This window comes from Patella vulgata, chromosome 8 (genome assembly GCF_932274485.2).
Source record: "Patella vulgata chromosome 8, xgPatVulg1.2, whole genome shotgun sequence".
NCBI lineage: Eukaryota > Metazoa > Mollusca > Gastropoda > Patellidae > Patella > Patella vulgata.
The window spans coordinates 42,979,565-42,998,868 of record NC_065886.2 but is presented as its reverse complement, the minus strand read 5'-3'; the positions used below and the strand labels follow the sequence as shown (position 1 = coordinate 42,998,868).

General features: G+C 34.0%; 1 protein-coding gene across 1 annotated transcript; it reads left to right on the top strand.

The window, feature by feature from the left end:
• The first annotated feature begins 5 nt into the window (after positions 1–5).
• Positions 6–19,237, top strand: LOC126830644 (DNA-binding protein SMUBP-2). The gene is made up of 17 exons (XM_050561047.2): positions 6–200; positions 1,727–1,890; positions 2,349–2,544; positions 3,080–3,180; positions 3,483–3,581; positions 6,862–6,923; positions 8,531–8,731; positions 9,377–9,601; positions 10,132–10,229; positions 10,732–10,914; positions 11,108–11,226; positions 11,713–11,807; positions 13,583–13,706; positions 15,870–16,046; positions 16,579–16,675; positions 17,554–17,698; positions 18,295–19,237. The coding sequence occupies exons 1-17, from the start codon at positions 121–123 to the stop codon at positions 19,207–19,209; spliced, it is 3,081 nt and encodes a 1,026-aa protein (XP_050417004.1). The 5' UTR covers positions 6–120; the 3' UTR covers positions 19,210–19,237.
• The last annotated feature ends 67 nt before the right edge of the window (positions 19,238–19,304 follow it).

Below are 19,304 nucleotides of genomic sequence, written 5' to 3'. Positions count from 1 at the left end.
CTCAGAGTTATCTTTCCCAGTTATGACTGGAAGTGGTGAAATCTTATTCATGTGCTGAGTGAGATTCTTCTTTCCATTTTATTTCATGCAAGCCTTTAATTTAAATTCATTATTCTGAAAATGACTAGTTTGGAAAACTTTGTATCGAAGACGCTTGATCTGCTGGAAAAGGAAAGACAAACAGAAATCGACGAGACAAGGTGTGAAAGCTGATCATTCAATTTGATTTATAATAAATATAAATAAGTTGCAATTGCAAATTTTCAAGTTATATTTTTAAAATGTATTAAAATAAAGCCTTAAAATAGATGGTATCCATAAACAGTCCTACCTTGTTAAAGAATAATCCTATTAATTCTATAATTCGCTATTGCCAGCTGAGAAATTGGCATAAATATCATTTTTAACTTCAAATTCCAACGTTGGAAAGTGGCTGCCCCATGTTGTCAATAGCAAAACAGGGGAGGTAATTGTGTTGTTATTTCCTGTGTCATAGATTTTTAAGGGTGGGAAATAATGCCCATGATTGTATAATAGTGATTTGATAACCTATTGAGCAAAAGACATAGAAATAATTATGTTTTGACTTTATAAGAAAATTTGAAATTCTCGCTTTAAATAATACAGCATTCATACTTCTTTATTTTTTATTATTTCATCGTTGTGCGTATGATTCTTCTTTATTGCCTTAATCTGTTGAAATTTGACATAACAGTGGAGTTGTCTTTGGTGTCGTAATGTTTTATAATCCACAATCCTTCCATTGAAACCTTAATATAATAGTAAATAAATTAATATAACTTAGCATTAGAGTTTGACCTGTACGTGTATCAAGTCAAAGTCACTCGACAAAAGATTTAAAATCCACAATACAGGCCTAGTTGTTAGAAATTTATCCACATAGATGTTGGAGCTACTGTGGCTCAGTGAGTAAGGCATTGATCACGACTAACTAACAAGGAGTGCATGAATTTGATCCCCAGTAGTGTAGGCCCAGAAACCTCGTCAGGATTTTCCTGTGTGGTTTCCCTTTGTCAGTGGTACAACATTTAGTTGTTCAAATAGGATGAAAACCTGTGTATTGATGTTCTCGTAAAAGAACCCTTGTTGACAGGTGCCTTCATAGCACACTGAATATCATGTTCCTAAAGCAACGAGAGCGAGTTTTACAACATCTACAAGTTGCTAGACGGGTCTGCAATTCCCGAACTTATACATGTAGGTACATTATTTCCCTTTACCGCAGACATGTGACCAATAGCATCCAATCAGAGGTTTTGACACAAACACACTCAAATCAAATATGGCAACCTCCACAGACACCATGACATTTAACAAACCTTGAACTTTGCAACTCAATTATCACAGGTAGACATTTTAGCTGGAAAGTGCGAGACTTGGTAGCCAATCTAAATTAGCGCTCAAATATGCAGTGTATTATGTGAAGGGCTCGATAAGATGTATGGAGTTAAAGCGAGATCAGGGCTTTTTTGAAGATGATTGAATATATGACTGTCTTCATTATAAGCACGGTTGGATTAAGAAACGTTTCATGTCAAACCCCTTTCCTTTTATTTCTAAGAGTCAACATGTAATTGTGATAACATATTCTTTTAGACTAGTGAAGCAAAAACTATTACAGTAGGCCAACCGCAAATCTCATTTTTCGATAGAATTTTATGATAGACCTATGCTTTATTAGATTAATATGTTATTTTTATTTCAGACTTTTAACAGAGAAATTACCAGCAAAAGAATTACAGAACCGTGGGGTATGTTTACTCAAACTGCGTCTAGCAGAGAGACGATCAGGTCTTTATGGACGAAACATCTCAACCTTTGAACCCTTTTGGTCTGGTGCAGAACTACCCTCCCATAATTTGACACCAGGTGAATAATAAATTTGTTTCTTACACTCAAAAATGAAATAACGTCACACCTAAGAATCATAGCCACTACATGTCATTTGCATTTTTCGGAAAATAGTCCTATGTAATTTTTCATGGCTTAATCCAACCTGAAATGTACTCAGAGATTGATTATTTAATATTTCATGATGAAAACAAAACCAAAATTTCAACTGTAGATAAACCTGCCAGTATGGATTCATTTGGATTGAAAAGAGGCATATTGAAGATTTTACCCCATGGTGTTGGTTTGTTTATGTATCATCTGTAGAAGATGTGTAATGTTAGGAAACTTTCAATTCATCCTATCTTTGTAAATACTGAACAGAATTATATCATTTATATGATGATATTCCTGTCAAGATTCAACTTTTCATAGTATTGTAGTTTTCAAAGAAATGCCAGGACCTCATCGGCTTTACATTATTGAATTTATTTCAGGTGATATTGTTGGATTAAATTTATCACAAGGTGAAGGTCAAGCAGACTGTTTGGCATCAGGTATTGTGTCAAAGATCAGTTCTTTACAGATTAGTGTAGCGTTCGACGAAACAGCAGACATTTTCTCATTGGATGATGATGTTCAGTATAAATTAACAAAACTAGCCAATGATGTTACATATAAAAGATTGAAAGGGTGAGTTAATGCAAATCAAGAAGAACTATGATCATTCTAACATACTCACCAGTACACTATAGCCGCACTATAGCACAGAAGTTTAAGTGTTAAATTAGGGTCTTTTGGTTTAGTAAAATAATAATATATCCTGAAAGATGAGCAGGTGAACAGAATACAGCAGATTTAATTACATAATAGGAACAACACATATCCATCTTTGCTTTTAAACATCCAACTGGTTATTATTCTTGACAATTCAGAAAGAAATAATCTCCCTTTGCTTTTGAAAAATATGTATTCCTGGTCTCCTATGACCTTATCAGGTATAATATAGGAGCCAATTATGTGCATTTCATTCAGTTTTAAATAGTATTTGAGTGTATTGCAGAGGTCAGAATTTTGAATATATATACATGAAATGAATATTTATAATTTTCACTTGAAATTTTTCTTGGAAAGATTTCTGTTTAGTATGACCAAAATTGTAATCAGTTGTTTATCCTTTCAAGTTTCTAAGAAGTTTAATTGTTTTTTTAAAATGTATTTTATTCAGTGCCTTGAAGGATCTAAATAAATACACGTCTGGTCCTGCAGGAAATCTCATTAATATACTATTTGATGTGTCGTCTCTATCACCACCAAGTCAAGGCTTTAGTAAGATATTATTTTTATCTATTTTACAACTGTCTTGTACAAATTTGCTGCACAGATTTATTCCAATACATTTATCCAGTTTGAACTGTTGGCACATGTGAAATATCCATAAAATTTGTAACAGAATCGTCTTGGGATGCACGATTGAACGTTCCGGAATTGAATTCTGTCAAACCCAAAAATAGTGACAATCGATCAAGTTAAAAGGGGAATTTTCTTCAAACTTTGTTAATTTTAATGTGAAAGATTTGCCTTTGATGTTCTTAATTCAAATGTTAATCAAAATATATCATCTTTTTAAGATATTGAATTCTTTAATGAGAATCTGGATGAATCACAACGAGAAGCTGTACGATTTTCTCTTTTACAAAAAGAACTAGCTGTAATACATGGACCTCCAGGTAACAAGAGACTAAAATAAAAGTCAGTGCTTTCTATTCTAAGAAATGATCTTAACCTTTGACATTAGATTAGCCATTTTTATATGCCACATTTCCCACATGGAAATGTGGTCGTATATTGCCGTTGCCCCCGTCTGTCTGTAGGTCTGTCGTCCACAATTTTTTGTGAACATCTACAGACTACATTTATCATCTGATTGTTTTGAAATTGATATATGTTGTTTGCATTAGTGAGATGAAGAAGCCTATTTAATTTCAATAACTTCTGTTAATTTCTTCTGGAGTTATGGCCCTTGTTTCACTTTGTTGCACCTTGTGAACGCTCTAACCACAAAAGTTATCAACCGATCTGTATGAAATTTATATTCATCATTTGAATTAGTAAAACAAAGAATTCTATTGAATTTCAGCAATTTTCGTTAATTACATCTAGAGTTATGGCCCTTGTTTCCCTTTGTTGAATCTTGTGAACGCTCTAATGACAACAGTTATCATCCGATCTGTTTAAAATTTATATGCATCATTTAAATTAGTGAAACGAAGAAGCCTATTGAATTTCAGCAATTTCCTTTAATTACGCCGTGAGTTATGGCCCTTGTTTTACTTTGTTGTACAGTGGACTCTGTCACATCCGACATTGTACGGGATCGTTACAATAATTCAGATCACACAGCGTTTCGGAATACCGAGCTTTCTCCAAAACCGGAAATAGTGTAACTTCGAAAACCGAAAGTATTTTTATATTGTAGCTTCGAATCACCAGAATGCTATTCCCTTTATAAATGATAAACTTTTCTGTACTTTCAAAATTTTATTACATTAAATAATTAACAATAACAATGCACGCGTACAATATATTCATAAAATCATTTACATGTAATATCAATGCATGCGTACAATATATTTATAAATATCAATGCATGCAATCGTTTAAAGTAGTTTGCTTAAGATTACCGGAAGCATATCGTAAGGCGAAGTCCTGGACAACATCTTCTAACAAATGAATTGTTGCGATCATCTTTTCGTCCTTAATATGTGCGAAGTGTTTAATGTCGTTGAGCATGCGTAGGCATTTTGAATAGGTCACGTCTGTCGTTAATGAATATTCTTCATCGTCCCCGTCTTCAGTCAACTGTCCACTTGTCTTCTCTGTTACGTGTTCATTTATAATCTGTCGTTCTATGTCCAGTTTTTCAAGCCAATCAGAGTAAATGGCACCTGTTATCCACGCTTTGCGATTGGCCGACCAATTGACTGGCTGGTTGATCTTGTCCACTCCCTTAAAACATCTCGGGTTCATTGCTTTACTGATCAAAGTAATCAACACAGACCGGCGCTTGCGAGTTTTAATCTCACCGATAATTGATTGGTGATTGCTTGTTAATCTTTTCTGGCTTCACACCCATTGAGTTTTAATCTCACCGATAATTGGATGCTTCACACCCACTGTTTGAAATACGGATTATACGGTGTCGATTCAATGGAAATTATGTGACGGGATGGCTGATTGATTTCGGAATCCGGAACATACAGAATACGGATTTACCAGCGATTTTTTGGCTGAAGTAATAAGGAAATAAATCGGGACATTAAAATCATGTCGGATGTCACAGCAATTCGGAGTGATCAGAGATCGGATGTGACAGAGTCCACTGTACGTTGTAAATGCTCTGACGACAAAAGTTATTATCCGATCTGTATGAAATTTATATGTATCGTTTAAATTAGTAAGATGAACAAGTCTATTGAGTTTCAGCAAATTTCCGTTAATTACATCTAGAGTTATGGCCCTTGTTTCACTTTGTTGAATCTTGAGAACGCTCGAACGACAAAAGTTATCACCCAATATGTATGAAATTTATATCCATCATTTAAATTAGTGAAATAAAGAAGCCTATAGGATGGTAGCAATTTCCGTCAATTACTTCTCGAGATATGGCCCTTGTTTTACTTTGTTGAACCTTGTGAACGTTCGAACGACGAAAGTTATCATCCGATCTGTATGAAATTTATATGCATTATTTGAATTAATAAAACGAAAAAGCCTGTCGAATTTCAACAATTTCTGTAGATTACTTCTAGTGTTATGGCCCTTGTTTTAGTTTTTAGAACCTTGTGAACCGACGAAAATTATAATGTCATGTGTATGAAATTGTCTATTAAATGCCCCTAATTACCTACTAAAGAATAAATATGCGACAACCCTTGTCGAACGCTCGGACGATTTAGCTGCTGTGGGCGTATGTTTTGTTGCCTGGCAAACTATCTTGTTATTAATTTATAAAACCAGTCAAGTCCTGTCTATCTGTGGCATTCAAACATACTCTATTATGGCCATCTACAAACATAGCGAATCTTACAATCCTCCAGATTTCAAATACAACATTTTGTTGGCTACAAAAATAATGTTATAGAGAGATAAACAATAGGTAATAAGAATGTTGAAAGTACCGCAAAATTATTTTGAAGTGAAAGTCATGTGGCAGCTTAAACTATCAGTATTTCAAAATTAACATATATATTCAACAGGAGCAGAACAGTTGCCCACAAATAACTTTTAAAACATATTATTTACCGTGTTTTGTTTTCGGGTTAAAAGTCGATACTTTTTGCCTCGGAAGTCTAGCTTTCGTCTTATACTTCGACTTATTTATGGACGAAGGTAAAAATGACATCCCAAAAAATGCTTTGTCAGAAACCTCTGCTCCACGATGCTGAGTTATATCGTCTGCTAATTAATATAGCATTCAACTCGCATGCTATCGTCTAAAACAAAACTGGTTCAAATGAACCTAGAAGTAGAACACAACTTGGAATGTTACTCAAGTTACTCCTAATTTAGCAACTAGTTATTTTTCATTAATTAATGTTATGGGCTACTTTTTCTTGACGTACATCGGCACAGTATTAGACTAGGATAACAGACCTGTAACTCAAATAAAAGATTGCTACCATGTTGAAATACATTCTCCTTATACACTGCTTCTACTTGGGTCCGAAAAACTGTAAAATATGACAATTAGACTTACACTACACATCGACTGATACCCCGAAACTATTCATTATAAACAATATGTTCGGGGGGCAAATAATCCAGGGGCAGATGTCCTAGGCCCATATTCAACAATTAGTATAATTGAAAGTATATTAATGACGACAAATTATTCTGAGTTCACATGTTGAATCAAACTGTCAAATTTATCTCACAAAGATTCAACTTCCTGCATACCTACACTGAGTAAAATCTCTAATGTAAACGGTATTGTTATTTTGTATTTAGGTACAGGTAAAACTACCACAGTAATAGAAGTTATATTACAAGCTGTTAAACAAGGTCTTAAGGTAAATTTAAAAGGGGAGGTCCCTGATATATTTAATGAATAAAACTGGTTAATATGTGCGTAGAATTCTTTTAAACCTTTATCCAATCTGAAATTTTGTGATAAGTTTTCAAAGAAATGCAAACTTACAGTTTTCATGTGAGGTTGGCAAAAAGTTATGAAATGCCACATCTTGTAAATGCCCCGATAACCCTGTAAATAATCATAACTGTTGAGCTTCCCTCTTGTCAGTGTGGTAGGACGTGGGGCCTGGCAAGAGACAATGTATAGTCATTTGGATTGGATGAAAACCAAGTTCCCGTGTACACATTGGTGTGCACGTAAAAAACCCTTGACAAAATTTGAAATAAGAGTAAGCTGTAGCTCTGCTGTTCGGGCAAAATTTCCCTCATAGCACACTGTATGGCATATGTCCGTCCTCATTAGCCAAGCCAGAGCAGTAGGATGTTTAACCCCATTTCATTTCATTTTTATACGCCCACATTTAAATGTGCACGTAAAAAACCCTTGACAAAATTTGAAATAAGAGTAAGCTGTAGCTCTGCTGTTCGGGCAAAATTTCCCTCATAGCACACTGTATGGCATATGTCCGTCCTCATTAGCCAAGCCGGAGCAGTAGGATGTTTAACCCCATTTCATTTCATTTTTATACGCCCACATTTAAATGTGGTCGTATATTGTCGTCGCCCCCGTCCGTCCGTCCGGCGGACCGGCATCCACAATTGCTTGTGGACGCTCTAGAGGCTAAAGTTAATATCCGATTGATCTTAAATTTATACACAATGTTTAAGGTCATGAGACGAAGAAGCCTATTGATTTTCAGCGATTTCCGATAATTACTGCCAAAGTTATGGCCCTTGATCACTTTGCAAAATCTTGTGGATGCTCTAGAGGCCAAAGTTAATATCCGATTGACTTTAAATTCATACACAGTGTTTAAGGTCATGAGACGAAGAATCCTATTGATTTTCGGCGATTTCCGATAATTACTGCCAGAGTTATAGCTCTTGATCACTTCAAAAAATCTTGTGGACGCTCTAGAGGCCAAAGTTAATATCCGATTGACCTTAAATTTATACACAGTGTTTAGGATCATGAGACGAAAAATCCTATTGATTTTCACTGATTTCCGATAATTACTGCCAAAGTTATGGCCCTTGATCACTTTGCAAAATCTTGTGACGCTCTGAAGGCTAAAGTTATCATCCGATTTACGTCAGATTGATACACAGAGTTTAAGATCTTGAGAGGAACAAGTATATTGATTTTCAATGAATTTTTATGACTTGGAACAGCTAAATCCATGATATTAAAAGTTTTGTATACAAAACGTTAGCATGGGTCAGAACTTTATAAAAACCAAACAAATTCTAATGGTTTTCTGAGTTGTTGCTCTTAATCAGATTTTAGTGTATTATAAATGTTTTATTACCGAAAAAAGTAAAAATATGCGACAACTTTTGTTGACTGCCCGGACGATTTAGCTGCTGTGGGCGTATGTTTCGTTGCCTGGCAACCCATCTTTCATTTATACTATTAAGCAAATCAAACTCTCTGAACACCTCCGTATTTGTATTTTAAATTTTCACACAGATGTTCTTATTTCAGGTATTGGCATGTGCCCCATCAAATATTGCAGTAGATAATCTGGTAGAAAGATTGTCCAGTTACAAAAAAAAGATTGTTAGAATAGGTCATCCAGCACGATTATTACCCTCAATACAACCATACGCTTTAGATGCTATTGTGGCCAATAGTGAAGAAACAAAGATAGTTGAAGATGTACGAAAAGATCTTGACAAAGCTCTGGTAAGTTGCCAAACAATTTAAAATTCAGGATATTTAAAAGCTAGGACTGAAAAATTATAGGTTTCTAGTAGTCTTGCATGAATGATGTCTTTATTTACAAGCTCTTAACATGGTATAATTCGTCTTGCAAACTCGAGTGCTGAAATATCTTTTGAAAATATATTATTTTGAAAGTAATCTAGTTTTAATGGTTAGTAACTTGTTATTACTGTAAATATCATATAATTAGAACACAGCATTAGATTCACTGCAAATATGCTTGGAAATCACTTGTAACTTAATGGAATAGTAACTTGTAAATACCATTAACACAAGATAATTAGAACACAGCATTAAACTCAATGTAAATATGATTTGGAAATTTAAAGGTTAGTAACTTGTAAATACTGTTAACACAAGATAATTAAAATACAGCATTAAATTCAATGTAAATATAATTTGGAAATTTAAAGGTTAGTAACTTGTAAATACCGTTAACACAAGATAATTAGAACATGGCATTAAATTCAATGTAAATATGATTTGGAAATTTAAGTGTTAGTCATTTGTAAATAAAACACAATATAATTAGAACACACCATTAGATTCAAGGTAAATATGATTTCGGGATAGTAAATTGTGTCTGATTCAGTGCATTTTTTTCAGTCTAAAATGAAAACAGCAAGAAATAAGGGTGCTAGACAGGGTTTGAAAGAAGAGGTAAAATTACTACGTAAGGAATTGAGACAGCGTGCAGCGACAGCTACAAAAGAGATTCTAACCAAAGCTGATGTCGTATTGGTAACTTTAACAAGTGCAACAGATGACGGTCCACTTAAATTTATAGATAAAGGCCATTTTGATTTAGTCGTTATTGATGAGAATTCACAGGTTAGTTTTATGTCGGCAATATCTGTTGAACTTTTTCAATAATAACACCATATTAGGTATGCAGGGTCTTTATTATATACCATAACCTGGTATAAGGTTATTATTCCACATAATAAAATAGTATACGGTTATTATACCACATAATAACCTGGTATGATTTTATTATTGCACATAATAATCTGGATAAATGATGTTCTTTACTTCTACTAAGTATTTCCTTTTTTTGAAAATTCATATACAAGAATAAGTTTGCCCCATCGTTTCATCTGAAAACAATAAACAAATATCTCTGTATAACAAATGACCTTTGATCCATATAACCCTTTTGTTTCTATTCACTAGGTTCACTTACTTCCTGTGCCCATTTCTATTACAGACTATTGTAATAATAAATTTAGAGTCCATAATCAGGTTCCACATAAAGTTTAAACAATGTGTGATTAAGCGGTGACTAGGTCCCACCTTATGAAAATGTTATAGAAACAGTAGGTTATTATGTAAATGATTTCTGGAGGGTTATTTGCTTACAGGCTTTAGAAGCTGCATGTTGGATTGCCCTGTTGCGTGCTCCAAGATGTATTTTAGCTGGAGATCATCATCAGCTTCCACCTACAATTCTCTCCAAACAGTACGTCCAATTGAATTTATAAATTATTATAATTCACCAGATAAGCATTAAACCAGAACTTGGTTTAGTGATCACAATTTTAAGTCTTGATATGTTGTAGGTTTTTTATTCAGAATTCAATATTTGCCACGATAAGATAATTATGGAGAAATCGCCAAAGTGTCTTATTTGTGAGCTTACACAAGTTTCCTCTTTATTGTGTTTTTCTTGAGGTTTTTTTTTGATATTGTCAGACCCAAAGTCAAAATTGTCTGTATCAGTTTCAGTTGTAACAGGTACAGTAAAACTGCCATTTCCGGGACTCATGACTTTTGTATAAAATGTTGTATCAAGTGAATATAAATAAGCAATATTTATTAGCATATTTAAGCTTGTTTTTATACTCTAAATACTCGTTTGAGTTATAATAAACATTGCTAATATATATTGATTAAATCATTATCAATGATAAAGTAATTGATAGATTTTGTATTTAATTTTGTTTTACCCTGTGGTATTCTAGGGCGGAAAAAGAAGGCCTGGGTGAAACATTAATGGAACGAGTTCTAAAGACACATCGGGATGAAGTTGTGCGTATGTTAACTACTCAGTACAGAATGAATGAAGCCATCATGCAATGGTCTTCTGATCAACTTTATGAGGGAAAATTATCAGCACATGACTCTGTTAAGTTTCACTTACTAAAGTAGGTTTAACAGTTTTGTTCAATAAATTTAACTTTATTTTAAAATTACTATAAAATGTATTTTTAGCTTGGAATCCCTTGGAATATTTTGGTAAGAAATAATCTACTGTTAATGATACATTCTAGGTAGTAATTATATTTATATGATGTTTTTTAGGGGTGTTATTATATTTATGTATATCATGTATTTTAGAGATCTACCTCATGTAAACCAATCAGAAGAGACAGAAATTCCACTTCTGTTAATTGATACAGCAGGCTGTGACTTGTTTGAACTGGATTTACCAGAAGAAATATCAAAAGGAAATGAAGGTTAGGCCTATTGAGAATTCAAGACACATATGAAATTTAAATAACTTGCCTGTGGCACCCAGCTACCTCAGAAGTCTAGCAAATAGGGCAGTAGATTATCAACTAGATAGATCTGGGCTCAATTCCCTGTGGAGGTGGAAAATAACCGTCATAATTTTTCAAGCCTGGTCATCACTGCACATTGATTCGATTGGATTAAAAAAAAACCCCAAAAAAACCCAAGGTCCATGTGTGTTTATATTGGCATGCACATAAAAGAATCGGTCACAGGTTGATATCGAGGAAGTGTAAGCAAAAATGCTGCTATTTATGCAAAATTTATAGTACTGGTAATTGGAAACTATTTGAAGTATGTATGACCCATTGCTTCCCAATAATGGAGGAAAGTGATTTGATACTTATCATAATCATTAGATGTTATTTGAAATGAGAAAAAAGATAATACCATATTGTGAAATTAATTTATTGTGAAAATATTGTATACAGGTGAAGCTGGCATTGTAGCCAGTCATGTTGAGAAGTTGGTAGGATGTGGTCTGAAACCAGATGAGATAGCAGTTATTGCCCCTTATAATTTACAGGTAATCATGTAGGGCCAGGGAGAAATATCACTAAATAAACAACCCTGATGTTAGGTGATCATTTTATTATTGTACAGTGGACTCTGTCACATCCGACATCGTACGGGATCGTTACAATAATTCGGATCCCACAGCGTTTCGGAATACCGAGCTTTCTCCAAAACCGGAAATACTGTAACTTCGAAAACCGGAAGTATTTTTATATTGTAGCTTTGAATCACCAGAATGCTATTCCCTTTATAAATGATAAACTTTTCTGTACTTTTATTATATTAAATAATTAACAATAACAATGCATGCGTACAATATATTCATAAAATCGTTTACATGTAATATCAATGCATGCGTACAATATATTTATAAATATCAATGCATGTAATCGTTTAAAGTAGTTTGCTTAAGATTACCGGAAGCATATCGTAAGGCGGGGTCCTGGGCAACATCTTCTAACAAATGAATTGTTGCGATCAACTTTTCGTCCTTAATCTGTGCGAAGTGTTTAATGTCGTTGAGCATGCGTAGGAATTTTGAATAGGTCAAGTCTGTCGTTAATGTATATTCTTCATCGTCCCCGTCTTCAGTCAATTGTCCACTCTGTTACGTGTTCATTCATAATCTGTCGTTCTATGTCCAGTTTTTCAAGCCAATCAAAGTAAACGGCACCTGTCATCCAAGCTTTGCGATTGGCCGACCAATTGACTGGCAGGTTGATCTTGTCCACTCCCTTAAAACATCTCGGGTTAACTGCTTTACCGATCAAAGTAATCAACACAGACTGGCTCTTGCGAGTTTTAATCTCACCGATAATTGATTGGTGATTACTTGTTAATCTTTTCTGGCTTCACACCCATTGTGTTTTAATCTCACCGATAATTGGATGCTTCACACCCACCGTTTAAAGTACGGATTATACAGTGTCGATTCAATGGAAATTATATGACGGGACGGCTGATTGATTTCGGAATCCGGAACATACAGAATTCGGATTTACCAGCGATTTTTTTGCTGAAGTAATAAGGAAATAAATCGGGACATGAAAATCATACCGGATGTCACAGCAATCCGGAGTGATCAGAGACCAGAGTCCACTGTAGTTGAATTTGTCAGGGGGAACACCTGTGTGCCTAGTTGTTTGTTTGGTCAAATTCAAGATCCATCTGTGTAAACATTAGCAAGGACTTATATAAACCTATGCCAGCAGTGCTAGGTTTACCTATAGACTAGGCAAACTGAAGCCTAGGGCCTTAAGATCTAGGGGCATCTGGCCAAGGTGTACAATATTTTTTACACACACTGCAAGTCTTAAACATCGGTCTTTATCCTCGACTTTGCTCAATTGTGTTTAAAACACACTTTCATCTACCTTTAGTCATGGGGGACTTTGGGGGCGGGGGGTCTCAGAAGTATAATAGCCTTGGGCCTCTATTCATTTAAATCTGCTACTGCATGACAGTTGGAATTCAAACAAGAGCCTGCGTAAATGCTACTGTCTTGTCAAAATTCACTTCTCCCCCATTTTGCATGTAAATAAAGTAAATATAAAAAACTATGCTAGTATCTACATGATCTAGATAAACACTATTCCATTTGAATTTGAGAATTATTTCTATTTACTATATTTACATGCCAAAAAAGGAGAGAAGTGAATTTTGACAGTAGCATTCCCACAGATTCTTGTTTGATTTACGTCATGATCTAGGTAAACACTATACCATTTGAGTTTAAGATTTGAGAATGACATGTTAATAAATATATTATTTATTTTATCTATTCAGGTAGATATATTACGCGGTCTGTTATCAAGTAAATATCCTAAGTTAGAAATAAAATCAGTGGATGGATTTCAAGGTAGAGAGAAAGAAGCTGTCATAATTACTTGTGTTAGAAGCAATTCTAAAGGTAAGCAGGGTTATAAAAATCCACTAGCCCGACGCCCGGGGCTACCAAAAATAACTTACGGGCTAGTGATCTATTTAGCCGTACTAGTCCTGGGCTAGTGCCCTTTTACCTGTTTGTGAATTAAACTAGTGACGATATAGATAAATAAGCTGTAAAACATCCCACTTTTATTTCTCAAATTCCAAGGAAAACTCAATCATAACAATAGATTTTCTGTAGTAAAACTTAGAGCCATATGGACATTTTTTATACCCCTTCTATTCATTCATTCTTGACATTTCATTTCTCCTTGCACGCTTTGACAGGACAAGTATAAACCAGTTGAAATCAGGTTGATTTAAAAACAAAAGACTCATTTATACTTTATATTAGATTAGTTCTGACATAAATATTTGAAAGAATACCTTTGTATTTTTAAATACAAGATAATTTTGATTATTTAACATGTCAGGTATTTCCAAAGAATTTACTACACATGTTCATTACACACACGCCATGATGAATGGTTCCAGTGACCCTATCGGCACGCAGCATTGCATTCGAGTGATAACATAAACAATTTTACAATCCTGTCTATTTTAATTTTATATCAGCACATCAAACTGATTTGTTTCATTTTGAGACTCTTTATAGAGTGACCAGCTAAATAAATACGGTAAAACAATTAATTTGTCAATCAGTCGAGGCTATCTTGGGCTTTGCAGTAAGTGCTAATAATAACGTAACATATACAAATCTTCGAGTGGGAATTAAAGTACGTTAATTTACCGTGATATATTATAAATGACATGTGCTATATATGAAGTATTTATATGGTCTTTAGTGAAAGAAAACATTGTTGTGACTACCATTCCTGGTTTTGAAGGTCAGATATGATATGAAAACGAATATCGGATTGTAGTTTTTTTAACCGTTTCACCAGTGCAACCGGTTAACCGAGTAGCGTATACATCCTTAATTATTAGGCAATCAAGTCTACGATCTTTATTAAAAACAATAGGTTGGCAGGCAACAAAACATATGCCAAAATATTGAAGATTAAATCTTGTACCTTGTCAAACTATGGACTAGTGGATATTAATGCCGGGCTAGTGCCTGACAGTGGACTACTAGCCCTGGGCTAGTGGATTCAAAAAAATTTTTACGCCCCTGAAGTAAGTACAAATCATTTGTTTGGAACCAGTCTGATTGAAGTAAAAATCAAAATTTGGTTTCTTTTCTTTACACTTATAATGGTCTCTACTTCTTATAGACCGGTTTACAAGGGAGAGATGACTATAGGGGTTATATAGGTGAACTAGACTGAATGAATTAAACTATTTATATTAATCTTCTTTAAATCTCTTATCCCAAAATAACATCTCAGCATAATTCTTTATTTAAAAATCCTTCCTGATTGCCATGTCTTGAAGACTAATAAAATAATATTTTAATTATAAAAAACAAAACAAAACAAAATATGATCTGTGTTTTAAGCAGGCTGTTTTTGAAAAATTTGTATAGTATTTGTATTATTTATATTATCCAATTATACATACAAGTGATTTTACAATGGATTTGTTTCCTGAATATTCCAAAATTTAGCAACAAATTTTAGTTAGTTTGACTTGGAACATCTCATGACGGATGTTTATAGGAATTTATTTATAAGGAAAACAGTTAATTTTATTACTGATTTTTTCCGGCGGGGTTTCCTCTTGTCAGTGATGCAGGACAGAGGGAATGACAAGTACAGCTGTCTAGTCATTTGGATGGTACGAAAAACTGAGGTCTTGTGTACACATTAACGTGCATGTAAAAGATCCCTTGGCAGTTGGAAGTAGGCCATAGTGCCGCTGCCCGGGCAAAATTTCCCTCATAGCACACTGTATGGCGTATGCCCGTCTTCATTAGCCCAGTTTAGGAGTAGGACGTTAAACCCCATTTTATTTCATTTCATTTATTACTGACTTTTTTCTAAAACTGTCTACACTAAAATACTGCTTAGAGGCTTTTAGTTTGAGTTACTTCAACTAATTCGCACACAATTTTCTTTACAGATAAATGTCAATATTGTAAAACGTCTTTTGATATTAAATCCAGATAACTATAGTTATTCTAGAATTTTTTTATTTTTGTAAATTGAAATATATTTCATGTTTGCTTTTGAATATTGTGCTTCAGGTGATGTTGGTTTTCTAGCCGAGAATCGTCGTATGAATGTGGCTGTAACTCGAGCCAGACGTCATCTTGCCCTTATTTGTGATACAGAGACTGTTAGTCATGATAAGTTTCTAAAAACTATGGTGGAATATTTTAATGAAAATGGAGAGGTTTGGTCGGCACATCAATACATAGAAGGTAATTTAACTTGTTCTTTGTTCAGATTCTTGTGTACACCCTATTAGTATTGTTAAAAGTTCTTTAGGCTTAAGTGTGTTGAATTTCAATGACTTCTGATATTTACTGCTCAAGTTATTGCCCTTGATACCAAAAGTTATCACACGATATATATTTGAAATTTATGGGCATTGTTATATTATCAATTGTGTGTTCTTTACTGCCCAGGAAGCCTGGAAATAAGGTATCTGTCAGGCACAATGTCAGGCTTTGCCAAGCACATTTGCTCTGCTGCTTGTCATTTTGTCCTGCAGAGATTTGACATATTTCAGTGTTGTTAATGATATTTATAATATATGTCAGGTTGCTAAAATCATTATTTCCAGGAATGGCCAAACAGTTAATTAATTATTCAAGTAGTAAAATCAGCATTCGATGTTACCACTGTGACATTATGACTTGGACAACACAGATATTTGTTGCTTAGGAATTAATAGTTAATGGAAGAGTAAATGAGTAAATTTCATTCTATATTAAATTATATAAATTTCAGCTGGTGAAATTCACCAAGTGACATCTCATCCTAAGAAACAAGTACAGGCTGGTCAAGAACAAAAAAAGACTGAAAAGAAAAATAAAGATAGAAAAATGTGAGTAAAAATGATTTACTTTATGATATAAATGCTGCAAATCTTAAACTGTTTTTATTATAAACTAAAGCCTATATAAGCTAGGTCATTTTAAAACTTTCATAGTGCTGATTTTTATTAGTTCACAGCCAGAATGTACTAGGTTCAAATCTTTGCATGGACTGAGAAGATTCTTCAGGGTTTTGGACTGTGTGTATGGTCATTTGAATGGGATAAAAAATTGAGATTGTAAAAATTGGTTAAACACAAAAACATTCTGTTGGCAGTTGGAATTACAAGAAGAGAAGGTGAAAATGACACTTTGACATAAAAAAAAGAGTTTTGTTAGTCTCAAAATGACCTAGATGAGAATATGAGATGTTAAACACCATTAAGAGAAGAGAAAGTTTAGTCTACTTGTCTAGGCATCTTTTACAGATATGTGTGTCCTATGTCTCTTTTGTATCCCATCCAATTCATTCTTATTATTAGGCATAACACCTAACTGCTAAACATAATTTTGAAACCTTAAGGCTAAAAACCATAAACCATTCTATGCATAATTTTATAGGCAACCACTGGGACTGTTACTATTTTTTCCGGTGTGGTTTCCCCGTGTCAGTGGTGCAGGACGGAGGGCCTCACATGGACAGCTGTCTAGTTGTTCGGATGAGACAAAAAAACTGAGGTCCTGTGTACACTTTGACGTGTACGTAAAAGATCGCTTGGCAGTTTTAATTTGATATAAGAGTAGGCCATAGCGCCACTGTATGCCTGTTTTCATTAGCCCAGCCGGAGCAGAACATTAGTACGTTAAACCTCATTTAATTTCATTTCTGTTACCATTTTTATAAACTAAAACATTATTTTGATGTAGTTTATATTTATTATGATTTCAGACCGAGTAAAAATACAGAAGAAGATGACAAAAAGAAAGAAGAAGAATTTAGAATTAAATTAGAGAAGTTTAACAGCGATAAGACTAGATCAGTTTTATCTTTTCCTTCCAATTTAAATTCTCATGATCGGCTTTTGATACATCAGGTAAGAAGTGTTTTTTAAATTGTGATATATATATATAGCTAGATGTGATTCTAAATCAATCCGGTTGTCATAGTGGATACTGGATTATCAGTCCTGAATGCTCTGAATTCATAGAATTGAAATCGAGTGTCACAGAATTCAGTAATTAAACACAGTGAATATGTGTCAGCTGTCATGGTTGATTTAGATATTTTTATATTCAATCGATGCATGCGTTGTAGCCCGACATGTCCTTTTGTTGTGATATAGAGCAATGGTACTGTGGATGAAGATGATGCTGTGATATAGAACCATGGTTCATTGTACAGCAATCGGTAATTGTGATATAGAGCAGGAAAAGGAGGAACACTTACTCCTTGTCATGTAAAAATTTGGGGTTGAAACTGTGTGACTTGAGAGAATGACATATCTTATGATTGAAAGCGTCCACATTCGAAAACTCGGTTACCCAACTCCCCTGTGGTATAGAGCAGTCACATTGTGATATAAAGTAGTCATATTGTGATATAGATAAATACTTTGTGATACATAGCATTAAAACAATTAAATGTTGTAGATATTATTAGATTAGTTATATATTCTTTTTTTTCCCACAGATTTCTGATGCATTAGGTTTAGTACATTTAAGTAAAGGTGATGGCAAAGATCGGTATATTGAAGTTAAAAAAGAAAACAAGAATCATAATATATCAACTGATAAAACTGAAACAACGAAATCAACTGGAATAAATGAAGAGACGAATTCAGAAATAAGTGATCAAAATGAAATACCTGAAATGGATGAAAGAACAGAAAAGGGAAATAACTCCACCATAGTGGAAGATAGCTCTGTAAAAGAGGAACATTCTCAAAATAAGGTTGAAATTTCTGTAAGAAACAAGATGGAAGATGAGAAGGTGTTGGATGAAAAACTTACTGTAAAGAATAATGTAAGCTTACGAAAGCCAAGCGATAAAATAACCTGTCTTCGTTGTAATAAGGATGTTATTCCTGCTAATATAGAATTACACGAACTTCATTGTTATCGTCAGCTGAAACAACAACAAACATCTCAAAGTGCCTCAATTAAACCTGCCAAGAAGAAAGAAAAAAATTCTAATCATAAAGTACTTACCAAAAAAGAAAACATTAATTTAAATCGAACAAGTAAAGCGTTGGAAAAAGTCGATCCAAATGATTTAGATGCCTTATTAGAAACTGTGTCCAAACTTGATAAGCGTTGTGCCTTTCCGAAATGTAAAGAATTAACTTTGACTTTAGGTCAAACGTGTGACTTTTGTTCAAGCAGGTTTTGTTTTCATCATTATATTCCTGAAGTACATGGTTGCGGTGATCAGGCAAGATCTGCCGCTAGAAAAACCCTTGTACGCGAAGGTGTAATTTATCGCGGTAGTGGAGTTCCAGATAGAAAACCGGATCCAGAGAAGAAAGCCCATTTACAAAAGAAATTAGACAAAAGACTTGAGGATTTATCATCTAAACGGTTGCACAAAAAATCTTCAAATAAATAAATGAATAAATAAAGTAATTTATGCAAAGTTTATGATATTTTTCTTCTTCAACTTTTAGAAAACTCGGACCGAAGTTACATTGCTATCTTTAATAT

Excerpts from the sequence above, each read along its gene's own strand:
- LOC126830644 (XM_050561047.2), top strand. The coding sequence starts at position 121 with ATGACTAGTTTGGAAAACTTTGTATCGAAGACGCTTGATCTGCTGGAA. Across the intron at positions 10,230-10,731 it reads CCTACAATTCTCTCCAAACA|GGCGGAAAAAGAAGGCCTGG; the intron begins GTACGTCCAATT and ends GTGGTATTCTAG. Across the intron at positions 16,047-16,578 it reads GGCACATCAATACATAGAAG|CTGGTGAAATTCACCAAGTG; the intron begins GTAATTTAACTT and ends TATAAATTTCAG.